Below are 19,102 nucleotides of genomic sequence, written 5' to 3'. Positions count from 1 at the left end.
TTGACATGAAGTTGGCCTCACACAGAATAGTCTTTATTTTCAATGTACAGGAGGGTACAATGAAATTGAGGAACTGGTGTATAGATGAGATACAGAGAAAGATATAGTGTGTGATTAATAGTCTTTTCTCTTCTTGGATCAGTTGTTGCAGAGTTTTTGTGTGACTCATGTGTCCTGTCTGTGCTCGCATGTGTTTGCTTGTTGTTTAGTTGTGTGTCTTTGCTGTGGAGCTCAGAAATTGTGACTGTCATGCTGACTGACATCATGATTGTTGTTTTAAACTTGTTTCTTGATTTTAGATTGGACAACAGATGAAAACAAGCCTCTCAGCTAATGGTGGCCTATTTATAGAAAGGTTCATTAATATTCAGTGTCCCAGAGAAATAAACTGGATACAAATAATTAACAACTCAGTGAAGTCTTACAAAGTTTGGAGAGCAATGTGTGAGTCCAAACTCAGGTGTCAGAATCCGATCAGTGAATCTCTTCTGTTCTGTCTCATTTGTTAAATCTGTACAAAGAATCACAAAACACTGCTTAAGGAGGGATTGTGTCTGAAAGTAAGCAAACTTCTGTTTCCAGGTTAGTTACAATGATGATGAAGTCAAAGAGACAAGCAGACTGTTACACAAGGACAGAAAGACGAGTGTGTGTTGTCTTACCACAGTAGAGATTAATGGTGTCATCGCGACAGGCTTCGACACGCTTTCCCTCTGTGAAAAACACACACAGATCAGACTGCAAGTGGTGACATCATCACCATCATCATCATCATCATCATCATCATCGCCTCTTTTTTTTTGAGGCTTTTCCACTTTGTCTTTATTTTGTATTTACAGTCAAATATATCATATATGTATGTATATGTTATATATAAAAGCTACCTAGCTTGGCCCTCACCATATTGAACCTCATGTACATGTATCATGTAGATACATTTATTATAACAGAACATTAATTAAACTAAGGACAACATCAGCACCAGCAGTACATTTATAATAACACTTATAAATTGATCATTTAAAGAAAAAAGGCTGTTGAGGTATCTGGACTGCAACACATTCTGGCCTTTAATTCAACTCAGTTTAAATTTTACCTGCTCCTCCTTGTGTAAGCTAAGGAATGTAGACAATACGGGGCTCACAGCTCAAAGGGACCTTGGAGGCAGCATTCAGCTGTGTGTGGGTCAAAGGTTAGCAGAAGACAAGGCCACTATAGGGACTAAAACAGAGCCTGACTCCTATGTCAGGTGGAGGAAGATATCTAAACGTGTACATCTCCAGAAAAGGATAGAGAGATCATTTAGTTAATTTTGCTGTACAAGACCCAAGGAGGAACAGTAACAGATTTAGCCATTTATGGGAGATGAGCAGGGAGATAGACCACCTCCTTTACATGTCGATTGGATAGATGGACCCTCAACCCACCACAGTGACCAATTAGGAGCAGGCAGGTACAGCCCAAGGGACTTTAAGAAGGCCCCTACGAGTAGAGATGGGGGGGTGGCACTTGGAAAACCTCCAAGAGCAAAGGTTGAGGTTTTGATGGAGCAGAGGGCAAAGCATTTTGGCATTGTTTTGTCCACAGAATTGATAATATCAGAATGCAGCGATTTCTAATCCGGACTCAAGGCGCTAGATTCTATTTTAATAAAGATTGCTTCATCCTTCCACCCAGCCTTGCTTCCGCAGAATCATTTATGATCAAACTACACGCCGACACCTTTGAGAAGAGAAACCCAGAAACTACACTGTAAAAGCACCAGAACAGTGAATAATGTATATGAGCTCCAGCAGAGCGAACAGAAAAAAAAACTCACCAGCAGCTCCAGAGAAACACCAAGTTGCAGCCAGCACATTAACACAACACAACACAGCACAACACTGTAACACAACACTAACACTGAAAAACAACACAACACTGTAACACAACACTGACACTGAAACACAACACAACACTGTAACACAACATTAACACTGAAACACAACACAACACTGTAACACAACACTAGCAATGAAACACAACACAACACTGTAACACAACACTAACACTGAAACACAACACAACACTGTAACACAACACTAACACTGAAACACAACACAACACTGTAACACAACACTAGCAATGAAACACAACACAACACTGTAACACAACACTAACACTGAAACACAACACAACACTGTAACACAACACCAGCTCATCTGTGTCACTGCAACTTTATCACTTTGACACTGTCGACTGCTGCGACTCACAAACTGACAATGAAACAACATCTGAGGCCAAATTAAGATCTGAAGAAGGTGGTTTTCTTCTGACAACATGACAGCTGGCATGGAGGCAAATTAAAAAAAATATAAACAAAAGAATAAAATCATCAGTTGTCTTAATTGGAAATAAAAGCTGCTGATGATGTGAAGATGTGAATGTGTCCGGACCCTGTGAGGGTCAGAACATCTACACCTGGGATCAGTTCACCTTCAGCACCGACATCATCATTACAAATGACAACATACGTGTAGGAAGAAAGTCAATGACACATATGGAGTCATGGAGAGTAACTAAGTACATTTACTCAGTCAGTCAGTATGTACTCCACTACATTTGAGAGGATACTCACAGCCGAAGACGATGAGGCTCAGTCGGACCATGTTTGCTTCTCTCAGCTTCTCTTCTGTCTTCCACCTGCAGACCGTCTGATGCTGAGAGCGTCTCTATGACAGGTATTTATGCTTCTCTCCTCGCAGCACACCTGTTGACGCCTGTTCACCGCCGGCAAAGGCAAACAGGACCTGGTCTGTCACCAACATGCAAATCCCCTTTAGAGCTGCAGTGGAGAAGCTCATTCTACACGACTGGTCATATACAAGGTCTCAAAAGAGAAGTGAATCTTTGTGACAGATTAAAAACAGAGCCATTGATCTTTTTATTTCTCCTTAATTTAGACCAGATGAGTCATTCAGAACAAGCCCTTAAGTTAAAGAGCAGTAGTACAAGGTGTGGGCGACAGGGCCCGACACATGTGGCCCATAACCCATTATTAGAAACCAAGCAGCCTGAAAACTGATATTTAGGACTGATAATCATTCGCAGTAAAAATGAAACTTGTGTCAAAATATCAACAACCAGCGCAGCGATGAAATGAGCCAAATTACAATTCACTGAAGTTCTGTTCTTCGGTACAACTGGGAGGAACTTTACTTGAGTACTTCAATGTTCTGCTACTTTATATTTCTACTCCACTACATTTATTTAAAACACTTAGTTATGTGTTACTTTACAGATTCCGATTACTCTTTGTTTATATGGTATTAATGGGGAATTGTCTTACAGCAAAGTCTTATTCAAAGACCTCAGCTCGCCATTTTCTTCCACTTCAAAGCAGAAATATTTGAGAAGAGCTGGTGTTTTTCTCAGTAACTGAGTCATCGTGTCTGTATGTTAAAGCACTGTTTGCATGCAGCTGCATTAAGCCAGTTCACCTGTAGTGACCTCTGTCAGCCCTGTCTTAAACTCCCATCAACATCTCATCGTTCTGATTCGTAAACTATGGCACAGAGAAGCCACCTCGAGCAACACAGTGTACGGCCTGCATACATGGAAAACCAAGGGAAGAGGTGTTTCTACTGTGTGAGCGATGTGACCTGAAGGAAACTGTTACATGCTCCCTCTGGTCTCTCTCCTTCACCTTGCTCACTAAATGCCAGTGGACCAGCAGTGCTGTCAGTCAGCCGGGAGGCTGGCTGAGGTAGTACGCCTTTGATTTATGTTATTCTGATGGGTACGGTAGTTCAGTTTTCGTGGCTTTATGTCAATTAGGATTAGTTGCTTTGTTGATTTAGGGTAGAGGGTTAACCCCAGTTCCGACGGCCCTGGTGGGTTGGTCTGGGAGTCTGCTCTTCTTTTGTTTATTTTGGCCGGCCCATCAGTTTGTTTACTTTGTTTAATGATTGAGTTAATAAAATTCACCTTCCTTTGAATCATAATTTGTTGTTCTGTCTTATGTTAGACCTAACTTAAAGGGGGTCGTAACAGAAACATACTCAGAGTTCTGCTGCAGTCAAACTACTGACTGAACCTTCATCTTCCTGAATATTACAGAGGAAGAGAACGAAAGGATTTTCTTTATTCAAGTTCAAGGTGGTTTGAATCCACTTAACTCTGTTTAACTGGAAAGATTTCTCGTCTCCTACAAAGGCGACACATGACAGGACTGAAACAAACACAGTGTCGTGATCAGGACCAACGTCCTGTTGCGCTACGTGTCGTCTTTTAACTCGTCTAACATGCATTTACATGGAGCTGTTGACATATGTTAAGAATTGTAATGTTTTTCAGGAGACAGAGCTTCAGTCAACAGGCCGACTGCTGGAAGCTGTTTGAACATTTCACATCATATTTGCTCAGTAGGTGCTGGGGGCTGATGTCGGACCTCCAGTTTACTTGTCGTCTTGTATTTCTTAATGTCAGTGAATGTCTCACTGTCTCCATGATGTTGGACTGTATCAAGAGCTGCAGCTGTTTCACAAACTACATCTGAGAAGGACAACAACAGAAATATTGAAATAGATATCAGTTGCAGGTACTTCAACAACTTCCAGGTCATGTGACCCCTTGGATCAAACTCAGTCCTGGTTGGATGAGACACACCTCTTTTTATTGGATTCTAGTTCCTCCTGATCTCAGATGCTACATTTGTAGACTGACAGCTCAGTCGACGGGGCTCATCCCGGCTCAGCTCACATTATACAAATAAAAGTGTTATTGATAAAAACATAAGGAGCTATAATCAATAAACAGAGGTGTTTCTCATTCAACAAGAAGACTCTTGTGGCATTTTGAGTGATCTTGAAGCTTCTGAAAGAAAAATGTTGACTTAATGACAAATATTCATATAAAATATGACGAAAAACCCACGCAACTGCTTCCAAGCTTTCCATGAAAAAAAGAAATGTAGACAGGAAATGAGGGGAACTGTTCATAGAGTTCCCACCATTATGGAAAACCTGGACCCATAAAACTTTCTCTAGTGTTCAGTTGTGTATGCATCATTTGAGAAAATGAAATTGCTGTGTTATTTTGTTTTTATGTAATCTTCAGTGCACAAAAAGTTCAATATGTTCATCATGAAATGTTCTGTTTTTGTGTCACTTTTTTATTAGATTGCTTTGTTATGAGATTACTAAAATGGATTGGTAAAAATGAATCAAATCAACTTTAAAAGTGCTATGTGTAATGTAAATGATCAAGGAATACAACAATCTATAATTTATCTTCATCAAATTGATATGTTCATCATTTGGGCTCTGTTTACACCTTAATAGGGCAACGTTTCCTGGGAGATACAACTCATAAAATCCAAAATATTGAATGTATATATATTTTGAATGTGGAAATATTTTTCTTAGGGCCTAAAGAGATGATTGATAACATTAAATAATTTTTTGCAACTTATTTTCTACTCCTGCCAATTTTAGGGTTAAGATGTATATTCTAAGAACAAGAACTGGTTTTAGGATTTTGGTTTTAGTTTTAATACGGATTTAGGTTTATTTCAAGATGAGACAACTTGTATCAAAAAACAGTTTAATAATTTTTTACTAATATAAAATAATTTTTTACTTGGATTGGTGATTTTTCTACCAGTTCCGAAGCCTTAATTGCTAAAATTGAGAAACATTTTTTTTAAACAAGAATGATTTGCTTGTATTCAATATATTTCACTTATTATTGTGCTGTAGGAAGTTTGATTTCAAGTAATTTGATCTAATTATCAGCCATTTCTGCTTATTTGAACCCTTTAGAGCACTTGTCAAGACCTTCTTATTTTTAGATTTAACAAGTACATTTAACTTGCTGCATGGATAGATAATTTATCTTGTTTTAAGAATTTTCTCCTCAAATGTGTTATATTTTTGCTACACTTATTTGCAGTGTATATGTGTGAATATATATCTTTCTGTGCTTGTGTATGTGCAAATGTGTAGGCAGGTGTCATTATTTGTGCTATGTGTGTGTGTATATATAAATAATATATATATATATATATATATATATACACAACCCCAATTCCAATGAAGTTGGGACGTTGTGTAAAACGTAAATAAAAACAGAATACAATGATTTGCAAATCCTCTTCATCTTAAATTCAATTGAATACACCACAAAGACAAGATATTTAATGTTCAAACTGATAAACTTCTTTGTTTTTTTGCAAATATTCACTCATGTTTGATGTGCCGCTGTCCATAGCTGTCCATAAATATTCACTCATGTTTGATGTGCCGCTGTCCATAGCTTGGACAGCGGCAACAAAAGACTGGGAAAGTTGAGGAATGCTTAAAAAACACCTGTTCACATTCCACAGGTGAACAGGTTAATAGGAGGTGAGTAAGTGCCATGATTGGGTATTGGAGCATCCTCGAAAGGCACAGCTTTCACAAGTAAGGATGGGGTGATCGGGTTCACCACTTTGTGAACAACTGTGCGAGCAAATAGTCTAGTCTTAAATAGTCTTACAGTTTAAGAACAAAATTTCTCAACGTACAGTTGCAAGAAATTTATGGATTTAATCATCTACAGTCCATAATATCATCAAAAGATCAAAAAAATCTCTGTTCACAAGCGGCAAGGCCGAAAACCAATGGAAAAATCATGGACGTTCTGTCCTCCGGGCCAAAGATTGTTATCAGCGCAAAGTTCAAAAGCCAACATCTGTGATGTTATGGGAATGTGTTAGTGCTCATGGCATGGGTAACTTGCACATCTGTGACAGCACCATAAATGCTGAAAGGAGTGTTGTTAAAAGGAAAGGTAATGTAACACAGTGGTAAACATGCGCGTCCCAGCTCTTTTGGAACGTGTTGCAGGGATGAAAATCAAAATGAGTGAATATTTGCAAAAAAATAATAAAGTTTATCAGTTTGAACATTAAATACCTTGTCATTGTAGTGTATTGAATTGAATATAAGTTGAAAAGGATTTGCAAATCATTGTATTCTGTTTTTATTTACATTTTTTATTCATTGGAATTGAGGTTTGTATATATACACACACGTACATTTATTATTATTATTATTTTATAAGTTATGTTCTGTTATATATCTGTGTGTTTGTTTCTTTATCTTTCCTTGTGCATCGTTTCCCTCCGAATTATATCGTGGGTGGAGGATGTTAATAAGTTCAGACATGTTCATGCAACCATTTGTTAACTGTTGTAATAAGATATAAAATGTATGTAGTGATCATTAGCAACATCCTGTCCTGCTTTGTGTCATGTGACACCAGGAGGCTGTTTAATGTCACCTGGAGCTGTTGACATACGTTAAGAATTTTAATGTTTCCTCTGTTATATTCAAGGAGACAAGGATCGGTTAACAGGCTGACTGCTGGAAGCTGTTCAAACTGAGAACAAACACTCATCATTTTAGACGTCAGCATATTGTCATCATTTATGTTGAATCTTTAAGGCCTAATGTGGGAGCCATCTGTAACACTACAAACTGTTAGTTTGCCTGATATGAATTCATTTGCATTTTCATTTTCATCACCGTTTCCCGACACCTTGTTATTTCTAGTTCTTGACTTCTTCATTTCCAATATTTCTTATTGTCAGACAGTGAATGTCTGAACCACTTCAAGTCCCCTTAGACTCTTTGTGTGTTTTTTTACTCTCATGCCAACTTTTCTTCTTTCCTTCACTCTTGTCCTCTATTTCTCTCTCTGCATGTTGCTTGTTTTCTTCCTGAAGACAGTCCAGAGGTTTGGAAGTCTTTAAGAGGTTCTGACAAATGTCCAGTTTGGATAGCCACAGGTTTCTGTCTCCTTCCCCTTGGACTTAGTGGGCACGGTCTCGGCCCGATGGTTTAGGATTCTGATGACCCAGCTTGTGGGTGATGAGTCTAGTTGATCCGTGTTTAGGTTCTCTGTGCACTTCAATGTTGGGTCTTCTGTCTTCTTCAGTGTGTACTGCTCAGTCCAGGAGGGGCAGACAGTCTCCTCTGACATCTTCCACTGTGAACTCTATGTTACTATCCACAGCATTTATATGTTCTGTGAAGGCTTCCACTCCCCTTGTTCTGATGCTGACCCAGGTGTGGTCCACCTGCCTGAACCAGTGTCTAGGAGCAGGTCCTGTGAAGGTCATCGGGGCTCTGCTCTCAACTTCTTCCATGTAGAGGTTGGATACTCCTGTGCACACCGGTGAGCCCAGGGCCCAGCTGTGCTTCTGTTCTGTCTGTAGTAACCTTCACTGACTGGAAGTAGGTGGTTTCTAAGAGTTGATGACAAGAACAACAAACCTTTTCAACCAATCACTGATTGTGTCAGCTCTGATGAAATTTGAATTAACACAGCTGTTGGATTTTTCAAATTTAAAGACCAAGGATTGTGTAAATAAAGAATTAGATTTTTTCTGATTTCTTCAACAAGACTTCCCACAAATGTATTTTATGAACTGTAGAGTTTTGATTTTTATTCTGTGGACACAGCATAAAAGGTTCGTTAAAAATAAATTTTTACCTTGTAAATAATGAAATAAGCTGCAGCCTTAAATACACTGATTACAGAAATAAAATCAGTACAGCGAAAATGTGCAATTTGTTCAACTTTATTGAGAAAAAAAACATCACAGAGCTATTAGTTTATCAATCAGCCATTGAGAGCTTTGAGTTTCATCTTCAGTGCAAAAAGAGGAGAACAGTGTTGTGGATGATGGATGAACTAACGGCTCTCTCGTCTAAAAACAAAAAACATCAAGAACAGAATAAAACCAAAACACCTTCTTTTTTTCTTTTTTCTCAGCAGCACATGAACCAATCACTGACATGCATTAAATTATTATGTTCTTCAGTCTTTCACTGTAACAGTTGTTTCTTCAGTTGGGTGTTGCAGTTGGCACATTCACAGCTCAGTCCTCAGCCCTTCTTCACCTTATTTATTCAGTTTAGGAAGCAGAAAAAGGGCAAATCAACAATTTAAAAGCGTTTTAAGTCGACGAAGGGAACAAAAGAAACGTGAACAAATTGCCGTTATTGGCTGATGAGGAGGGGGCGTGGCCATATGAGAAAATCAAACAGTTTGTTCCAGCAGTGAGAAGATAAAGAGGATCACATGGCGTATTTCTGAGTCCAGTCCTGAGCTGTCTTGTTGTACCTGCAGAAAGAAACATACAGGTGAGACAGTGAGCAGGTAACACAGAGCTGGATGATGCCATGCACGCACACAAACAATAATACCAAACTGCTAGCGAGCACAAATATCATCCAAACCAAGCGACTCGTTTTATTTCTTTTTGTCCACTAAACTGTTGAAACAGCAGCTACGGCTGCAGAATGTGAGAATCACCACAGTAAGTGCCAACTGCAGCTAATTGTAAGGTAGATAGCTCAGTTAGCTGAACAGCCAGCAGTCTGAACAGGGAGCTTGCAGCAACAGGCATGTGTTGAGTTTATACTGCTAGCACAGGAGCTTTGGACTGGGATGGGGCTAACTGGTTAGCGTGCTTAACAAGCTTTGCAATACTGAGACATCATACAATTAAAGATCAATATTCTGACATATTACCCCTTTAAATGATACAATAAACATACAAATCGATCGCGTCATTCTCGACTTTCTGGTTCTGGAGCTTTCGACCGGATGACTAAGTTCTTCAATATCAGTCAACATGAACAGGAAGTCCTGAGGATCATCGAACAACAAGCGAGTAACTGAACTTGAAGGACAGTGGGGTAAAGTAACTAAGTACTTTTACATAAGTATTGCCATCTTCTTTAATTCACACTTCTTTATTTCAATTAAGACATATTGCACTACCTCTCCTACATTCATCCCACAGCTTTAGTTACTTTGAAGGTTTATATACAAAAATATTTGCTCCGTACATAAAAGATGAATTGTAGACTGATTTAATACCAGAACAGTATTAAAAATAGTTAAAATTAGCAGCATTTCAGAAGCTACAATCTAAAATGCTGCTCAATACTGTAAAAGATAATTAATACATTTAGCTGCTGAAAAATGTGTCCTTCTTACTTTGAAGTACTGCTACATTCTCTTTAAATCTGAATCTAGATGAGGTTAGATCTGAGTACTTCTTTTACCACTGCTGTGATCATCTAATGACGATTAACTTCCCAAAAAAGCACCAATTTTATGTTCGCTCGTCTGAGCAACTTTGGAGACAAAACTTCAGACATGGAGTGAGATGTGTGCATTTGAATATCAAAAATAGAAAAATAAAGGTTTTTTTCTTTCGTTGACAGAACCAGATGCTTAACAAGTTCAGACTGATATCTCTTCTTGTTTCATGCAGATAAAAACCAGCTGCCATTAAAATAGCGATTCATTCAAAGGAGGCAGAGACACTGGATTAACAGAACACATCACTGTTTCCATGTTTTAGCTCATCAATCATTCCTGCCCAACATTTTCATTCATCAGTTTTAATAATCATCTCGCTCTCTCCACACAGGGTCAGATGTTTCTGCTGCAGTGTGGAACAATAACCTCCTCTGTGATTCAAACTTTGTGCTTCTGCAGGAATATAACTCAAGTTTTTATTCAAATAGCTAAAACATGAAAGATCAGCGTTCAGACTCGTCTTTAGATTTGGAGCCATGCTTTGCATCGACGTGCTTCAGGTACAATTTGACTTCAGAGACACAAGAGAAGCCCAGGTGAGTCACTCTGCTCCAATCAGATGGCAGCTCAGCTCTTACCCTCATAGCATGGCATACTTCTCTGTCCACTCCCTGGCTAGTCTGTTATACCTGAGACCAATAAGCGGGACTCTGGTTAAAGACCTAAAACAGGTGCTACTGAAACTCTAATGTTTCATAAATCTTCTTAATATTTCTGAAATCTTCTGTAAATTTTACCAAAAGGAAGTTAACGTGAAAACCATCTACGAACACACACGATCGTTTCCCCTCTCAAATACAAAATTCAGCAGTTGAACCTCTGAATATTGGTAACAGCAGATGTGAGCTCAGCCTCTTGTAGGTTCTGATTGGATCGGTATAAACTCACCTAACAGGGTCTGTTTTGTAGATGCGGGCGATCTCTGGCACTAACGGATCGTCAGGATTCGGGTCACATAACAGAGAACAAATGGACAAAAGGACTGTGGAGAGAAAACGCAGAACATCAGCAACATCTGAAAAGAGTTTCCCAGCTAAACAGAGTCGATGGTCACAGAGCACCTCCGTCCAGCTGAAAACGGCACACTACACCCTGACCGGATCATTTTAACAAAGACAACTGGGGTGCCCAATACGTTGACTGGGATCGACTGGTAGATCACTAAGGTAGTGTGGGTCAATCGCGTGACATGGCAGGAAAATACATTAATTAATGAATCTCCGAAAAGCCAAGTTGAATCTATGCAACCTGATCGACGTACAGGACGGCCAGTCTGAGATCTCTTCCTGTACGCGTCATGCATTGCGGGTCACGGGTCACCATGAATGTGCAAACGCGCTAGCTACTACAAAACACAAGTGAGCTTAGTGACCTGGTTAGCGGCTTCAACTGATATCAACAAAAGAAGGATATAAGAAAAATGAGTGGGAGGAGGACTTTTTTTTCACTATTTGTCTGATTTGTCAAACTAGCATTGCTATTCCGAAGGGGAATGTTGATAGGCACTTTAGAGCTGCTCATAAAAAGTACAACACTGACCTCCTCGGAAAAGCGAGCTGTGAAAGAGAAAGGTGAAGGAACTAAATTCACAGGTAAACAGTCGTTTTTCACACAGTGGAATTCACAAGCGAAGGTCGCCACCGAAGCATTGCTACGGGTGACTCACTATCATTAAGCATAAGAAGTCAGATGAAGAGATGATAAAAGAGGCCTTCTTGGGGCAGCTGACTCCTTATTTCTGGATTTTAAAAACAAGCCAGAATTATTATCATCAATCAAAGCTCTTCAGCTATCAACAAGTACAGTTACACAGTGCTGAGAAGTAATGGCCAAGGATTTGAAACAGCAGTTTCGGAGAGACATTGCAGATTTGCAGGTGTTTACAGATATGACTGAAAAAGAGGAGCTATTAACATTACTGCCCATGAAAGAATACACATGGGGAGAGGAAATTTTCAGTCATTCAAAATTTTATGGAGAAACCCACCAGCTCCCAGTGTGTAAACTGAGTGCAACATTGATGGCTGTTTGTCACCTATGTGCCTTATTGCTGTCAATTTTTATGTGCAATACCAAGGATTACATTACTCTCTCAATATCACTTATGCATTGTGTTACATAAAGTATACTTAGTATATGTATAAATAAATAGATGTATATAGGTAGATCATTTTGACCTGGTCCTTTTAAAAGTAGCTCGCAAGCTAAAAAAGTGTGGGCACCCCTGATCTAAAGGTTATATCCTGACTTCTACACAGCATTTAAGATTAAAATGAGTCATGAAAGGAATCAACATAAATAAGGAGCAACTTTTGATTTAGAAAGAAAAAGTCAAAGTTTGTGTCTGAATAAAAGATCTACAACTGTTTAACAAAGACAAAACCAGCACTCTTCACTAGTTCACTTCTTTTTCTTTAGTAAAATTGATGATTATGAGTCTAAATGGCCGGTCTTGTTTCTGTCTCTGCTCTCAGAGTTAAAGTCAGACTGCTGTTCACATTGTTAGTTTTTACCTTTAGAGATAGTTAATGCTGGAGACCACTGTGATCTCAATATATCCAAGCAGATGCTGCCGTTACTGTTAATATTTGGATGATAAATTCTTGTTGTGAAGGCGACCTGGAGGAGGAAACAGGAGAAACAGATCAGAACAGCTTCCAGTGTTTCTTGGTCATTTTGGTTTCATCTTCGTTTAACTTTAAAACTTTACAGTGACTGTATTGTGTTGTATGTTGTGTATCTATTGTTTCGAGCAGCTCCAGTTTGTGGAGGAGTTTACTGACCTTGGGTGGTTTGAAGGGATAATCTGTGGGGAAATGAATAGTGAGGAAAAACACACCGCCCTGATAGGGACTGTCAGGCTGCAACAGAGAACACACACACACACACACAGGTTACACACTTATGTCGTTACACACAAGCTCTCCTCACTACAGTTAACATGCAACTGATATCAACAGTGTTCAGTTTGATACTTACAGGGCCCATAATAGTAGCTTGCCAATGAAACACTGGAGAAAAGAAAGGAGCACAGTTAATAAAGAATATCTACCGTGTGTCACATAAACACACGATGTGTAAAATGTGTCTTACTGTCTTCTCCAACAGGTCCAGCAGAGCACTGAGCCGGAGGATCTCTGGACAGATCAGTTAGCTCCTGAAAACAGAACAAATTCTTAAATGAGTTGGATGTTAAGGTTTCTAACATTGTGTCGTCTGGAAAATAAGACATTCATCACATGAACGTTCACACTGGATCTATGGTGGCTGTGAGCAGTCTGAACACTGTGTTCATGTCTGTTGCCTGTTTGGTGGAAGTTATTCTGTCCTGAACCAATCAAATCGCAGATAGAACATGCTTCATGTTTGTCTGTGGTTGTTTAGTGTCACACACACACACACACACACACACACACACACACACACACACACACACACACACACACACACACACACACACACACACACACACACACACACACACACACACACACACACACACACACACACACACACTGAGCGTAAACCTTCTGACTCAGTCTGAGCTCTTCAACACTTTGAACAACTGAACCGGTTCATCCAGTATTCAGCTGCCAGTAGAGACGTGTACAAAGCTGATGAACCCTTTAAGACGACAAAAATCAATAAAATATCACTGAAGGCTCCTCCGAGTGTTATAGTTCAGATTCAGGGGCTCTGAGATTCGTTAAAGGTTACAAGACCGTAAATATTAAATAATGAATAATCAATGAACCAAAGCTGCATGTACACAGCAGGAACTTTCCTCAGAAATGAGAAACCCTTAGTTGAACCCTGCTTCTACCATTTTTATCACCAACTCACCTGTTATCAGTCTTCAGTGTCATTTTATTACGAAATATTTTTTTTTTTTTTTACGGCTTGTCAGAATTAGAGCTGCAACTCACGATTATCTTTACTATCAATTAATCTGCCAAATATTTTCACAATTACTAACTCATCGTTTTGTCTTAAAAAAAAAAAAAAGTCACAAAATTATGAAAAATGCTGATCATTTCCCCCCCCTCCAGAGCCCAAAGTGACATCTTCAAATGTCCCCTTTTACCTAACCAAAAGAAGTTTAAAACTCAAAGACTCTTCATCTACCGTGAATCTACTGAAATGACAAAGAAAAGCAGAAAATCCTCACATTTAGGAAGCTGGAACCAGACAATGTTTGGCTGAAACTATTTATTGATTATCAAAATATTTGGCCACTAGTTTTCTTTCAATTAACTAAAAGATTAATCGACTAATAGTTGCAACTCAAGCTAGAATCATCAAGTAACCTCATGACCAGAAGATTTTAGATGAGATTGATGTGCTTTGTTTTCACACCTTAATTAAAACCCACCAGAATTCAACAAGGACCAGATCCTTTTCACAACGTCTTGCCCTGGTTCGTTAGTTGACATTGATTGATTGACACAGCAGAGTTAACCTAAACCAAAACCAGACTGTTTTAATGTCAAAGCATCTTCATGACATCCACGCTCTCCTGCAGCATGTTGAGCCAATTTCACAGAAACAATCACTGTTTGTAACATCCAAAACACAAAGATATCCAGTTTAATATCTCTGTAGAGGAAGAGAAACAGCAGAACGTCTGATGTTGACGATGGGAGAATTTATTGCTGATTTTTAGACTTGATCGCTTTAGTTTTATGATTGATCGAACATTTGTCATTTATCAAACAGGATCTGCAACCGTCTCAGATCAGCTGTCCTACATTACAACACACACATTTATTTTGAAGGCTGAACTTTAGCAGCTCACACATGAAGCCCTCTCTCTCTGTGCCATGTGAAGGCAGCATTAGAAACGAACTGAGACACACAGGCTTTATTGATGTGTAAGCAGCAGCTCTATTTTTACTGTGCGGACAGAGGAGTCGGAGGCCAGATCAGGAGAAAACACATGGCTGCTTATAGGACGACCGCTTTGGATTTCCAGTCTGCAGGTCTCCCTCAAGCCAATCTCTCTCTCTCTCTCTGAGTGTGAGAGTGTGTGTCTGTATGTTGGTATGTGACACACGGGCTCACACACAGCTCAGCTTTCAGGTCTGACTGAGGAGAGAAAGCGTTCAGGAATTCAGACACTGACTGTGACAGAGGCAGCTGGGAGAGCAGATATTACACGTACACACAATATTATGGTTATTAATTAAATATTTCACTGTTTTTATTGATCCCTTCTACAAATAAAGTCATGTTCCACTACATACGTTGCCTAGAAATCCCTCCGAGACACTGGTTCCTCTTTCTATCTCTCACTGCGTACAACAGAGTTTTTCTTAAAGATTACAGGTGTATAATAATTGATTTATAAAATATCATTAAGAACATGAGCTGCCTGATTCTTACGTTAAATTGAGTTCTTAGACACTAAAACACCGGAAGTGAACAGGATAATAAAATAACCTTTGTGATACTTTATTGAGGTTGTTTTTTTTACTCACGTTTGTCTGATCAGCATCATCTTTAAAAAAACACATCAGACAGCATCCTGAACACTTTTCAACTAAACTGAATAGCTATAGTCTTTGCATTGTTGTTTATCATTTAAATCCTCATGAATCCGATTAATTTTACAGCACAGTTTTTATCGGGAGGGTAAACATACTCATCTTTCCTTCCTCTCAACACAGGGACTGTTGGACTACACACCACTAATAACTTGAGGACTCACTGACATCAAATTCTATTTTATTGTTATCATCGTGTGAAAAATGCACCAAATGGCATCTTGTGACTCGAAAATGGTTCAGAAACACTGTTCCAACTGAGATAAGACAGAACTTTACTCATCCTTAAGGAAATTATTGTGCACCCATTTCAGTTCAAATATAATAGGTGCAAATTATTTGTATAAAATTAAATCACAGCTTGCGGTAGCAATGGTGATTTTGTGTTTAATTTGGCTCTGCTGGTTCTGTGTTGATGCAACAGTGCTGACAATAACTGATATTAAAAACAGAAGTACTGATGTCATGTCAATAAGACACATGATAATATGTATGAACAATTCAGTTGTAAATATTCTGTTCATCAGTTGATCTGGTTTCCTCTTCACTATTCATTAAGTGCATTTGTTATTTTTGTACAGTTGTGGTTTTATTTGACAAAAAAAAGAGAGAAAACATAGCAAACTAAGATAATAATTCTTCCTTTTAGATTTTCTAGATATCAGGATAATAACATCACTGAGAATTCACGAAAATCTGATATAACAGATGTAGTCTGTACCAAACAGTCATCTTCCCTCATGACTGGAGAATAAGAGTTTTAGTTCAGCAGCACCTCAGATCTTCGTATTTTGACAACATTAAGAATATTTGGTCAAACTAACTGAAACTGATTGTAATCAATTGTCCGCAACTCAACAGATCTTCAGTTTACAGACACAGAGGAGGAAAGAAACAGGAACATATCTACATTTAACAAGCCGACATCACACATGGAGGAAGAAATCATTTATTCTCAAAGAATTACTCAAAGTGACTAAGAGATTATCAAAACAGTGTGTGATTATTTTATGGCTGAAAATTAATCTACACAATGTATCAATATAAACACAGTGGAAATAAACACTAGAATTAATAATAATGAATGGTTTTACACAACGAGTCTTGATCAGATTTTTAATCTTGTTCGACTGTTATTCACAGATAAAACATTGCCCCATTTAACACATAACCTGGGGGATCGTCTTACATATTTATGTAGAGCGATTTATGCGAGGAAAACTTAAAACACAAGAAAAACTTTAAAAATGTGTGAATTTAAAGAAATATCATACGGGCTTCTCAGCAATGTCAACGACTGTTTTAATTTAGGTTCCCAATTGACATGCAAGTGAGACCAGAATCAACCGCTGAGTAAATCTTTTGTACAATGTGATACAATCTTACATTTTATTGAGTGTAAACCTGAAGGACAGATCTCAGGGTGAGAACAGCTGAAACTGAAACCGACAACCGAAAGCTGGTGTCACTAAAATAACTGCAGATTATTATTTAAGTGGATATGAACAGAAGTAATTGAAAGAAGATCTGAGTCAAAGGCCTGACACTGAAGCTAAAGCTAACATCAGCTCAGTAAACTGAACCATTGTTTCATATGAGACCTTACAGACCGCCGCGGGGGGCTCCGTCCAAACCCGGCCAAAACCAACTCCAATACACGTGAACACAACACAGAAAATACCTGAACACGTCCCCTCGGAGCTTGAACCAAACCCCGGCTACGATCTGACCGTTTAAACCAAATGTTGTCTCATCGGCAGCAGCTGTCTCACTAAGAACGAGCTAACGCTGCTAGCTAGCTGAGAGCTAACGGAACAAACATCATCTGAAAACGACCAACGTCAGACTGTGGTTATAATTAAATATGATAATAAGGAGGTTCTTTACCTTGGAAATTCGTTTTAAAGCCATTGTGTCTGCGTGAAGGGACCGGCTGTCGAGGAGAAGGAGAAGGTGGAGGAGGAAGAGGAGGAGGAGGAGGGCAGGCCAGCTAGGTGCCGCTAACTAACTAGCATCTAGGACTTTGCTAGCTTTTATGGCTGGCTTCAGGCGCTAAGCTAAGCTAGCTGTGCTACACATATGCCGGGTAAACTACAAACTGTTAAATCTTAAATCTTGTCTTTTTCACTGAGTAAAGCTCAGTGTGGAGACTCACTCCACCGCACGTCAGCCCCGGCTTCAGGCTGACACTCGAATAATGGACCGGACCGACCGCAGAGGCTCAAAATGTCTTCCGTTACCCACAGAGCGCAGCTGTCAGAGGACCAGGAGCAGGAGGTCTCACTCTGACTCTATTTCAAGGCACCACAAAAACTACACCCAACAACATGGCCGTCGACATAACGATGAGGTGGAATAAAAGCAAGTGTCAAAACATTTTGTAGTGTAATATCATCAAGAAGAAAACACATTAATAGATTCAGTTGGAACATTTAAGGACTAAATAAGTTCTGATTTTATTTATAAGTCATGATATTAACAGAATAAAGCTCTACCTTCCCCCCCAATTAAATATCTATCATGTTCATCATAACTTTACGGGACGATTCAAGAAATGTTAAGTATTTACTTTTATGATTTTGCTAAAAAAAATAAAAAAAAACGCAAAAAATGTTGACGTCATTAATTTCTAAAATATGTTTTCTTAACATTGGTCTTAAAACCCTGTTGTAAACATCAGAATGTAGAAAAAGTTGCTATGAGGAAAGTTGTACATATTTTCGATATGTTTTCATATATGAAGAATGAATAATAAGATGATATGAAGAAGAGGAGGTGGAACAGGAGGAGGGGGTGGAGGAGGAAGATGAGGAATGGGTGGAGGAGGTGGAGCACGAGGAGGGGATGGAGGAGGAAGATGAGGAGTGGGTGGAGGAGGTGGAGCAGGAGGAGGGGGTGGAGGAGGAAGATGAGGAGTGGGTGGAGGAGGTGGAGCAGGAGGAGGGGGTGGAGGAGGAAGATGAGGAATGGGTGGAGGAGGTGGAGCACGAGGAGGGGATGGAGGAGGAAGATGAGGAGTGGGTGGAGGAGGTGGAGCAGGAGGAGGGGGTGGAGGAGGAAGATGAGGAGGGGGTGGAGGAGGAAGAGGAGGAGGGTGGAACAGGAGGAGGGGGCGGAGGAGGAAGATGAGGAGTGGGTGGAGGAGGTGGAACAGGAGGAGGGGGGTGGAGGAGGAAGATGAGGAGTGGGTGGAGGAGGTGGAGCAGGAGGAGGGGGTGGAGGAGGAAGATGAGGAGTGGGTGGAGGAGGTGGAACAGGAGGAGGGGGTGGAGGAGGAAGATGAGGAGTGGGTGGAGGAGGTGGAACAGGAGGAGGGGGTGGAGGAGGAAGATGAGGAGTGGGTGGAGGAGGTGGGAACAGGAGGAGGGGGTGGAGGAGGAAGATGAGGAGTGGGTGGAGGAGGTGTAACAGGAGGAGGG

At 39.6% G+C, this 19,102-nt stretch overlaps 1 protein-coding gene across 2 annotated transcripts; it reads right to left on the bottom strand.

Moving 5' to 3' along the window:
• Positions 1–8,589: 8,589 nt before the first annotated feature.
• On the bottom strand, positions 8,590–17,955 carry ube2d2l (ubiquitin-conjugating enzyme E2D 2 (UBC4/5 homolog, yeast), like). Of its 2 annotated transcripts, XM_030395889.1 has the most exons (8): positions 17,571–17,955; positions 13,234–13,297; positions 13,120–13,151; positions 12,924–13,001; positions 12,654–12,759; positions 11,029–11,122; positions 10,719–10,769; positions 8,590–9,150 (listed from the first exon to the last, which is right to left on the bottom strand). In XM_030395889.1, the coding sequence occupies exons 1-7, from the start codon at positions 17,592–17,594 to the stop codon at positions 10,721–10,723; spliced, it is 447 nt and encodes a 148-aa protein (XP_030251749.1). In that variant the 5' UTR covers positions 17,595–17,955; the 3' UTR covers positions 8,590–9,150; positions 10,719–10,720. The 2 variants fall into 2 exon arrangements, with proteins under 2 accessions (XP_030251749.1, XP_030251750.1); XM_030395890.1 differs by lacking the exon at positions 10,719–10,769 and having other exon boundaries at positions 17,571–17,951.
• Positions 17,956–19,102: the final 1,147 nt, after the last annotated feature.

This window comes from Sparus aurata, chromosome 18 (genome assembly GCF_900880675.1).
Source record: "Sparus aurata chromosome 18, fSpaAur1.1, whole genome shotgun sequence".
In the NCBI taxonomy this organism is placed as follows: domain Eukaryota; kingdom Metazoa; phylum Chordata; class Actinopteri; order Spariformes; family Sparidae; genus Sparus; species Sparus aurata.
This window is presented reverse-complemented; position numbering and strand designations above follow the sequence as displayed.

Coding starts and splice junctions, on each gene's coding strand:
- ube2d2l (XM_030395889.1), bottom strand. CDS start 17,594: ATGGCTTTAAAACGAATTTCCAAG. Junction 13,298..17,570: donor CTTTAAAACGAATTTCCAAG/GTAAAGAACCTC, acceptor TTCTGTTTTCAG/GAGCTAACTGATCTGTCCAG. Junction 12,760..12,923: donor ATCCCTTCAAACCACCCAAG/GTCAGTAAACTC, acceptor TTCCTCCTCCAG/GTCGCCTTCACAACAAGAAT.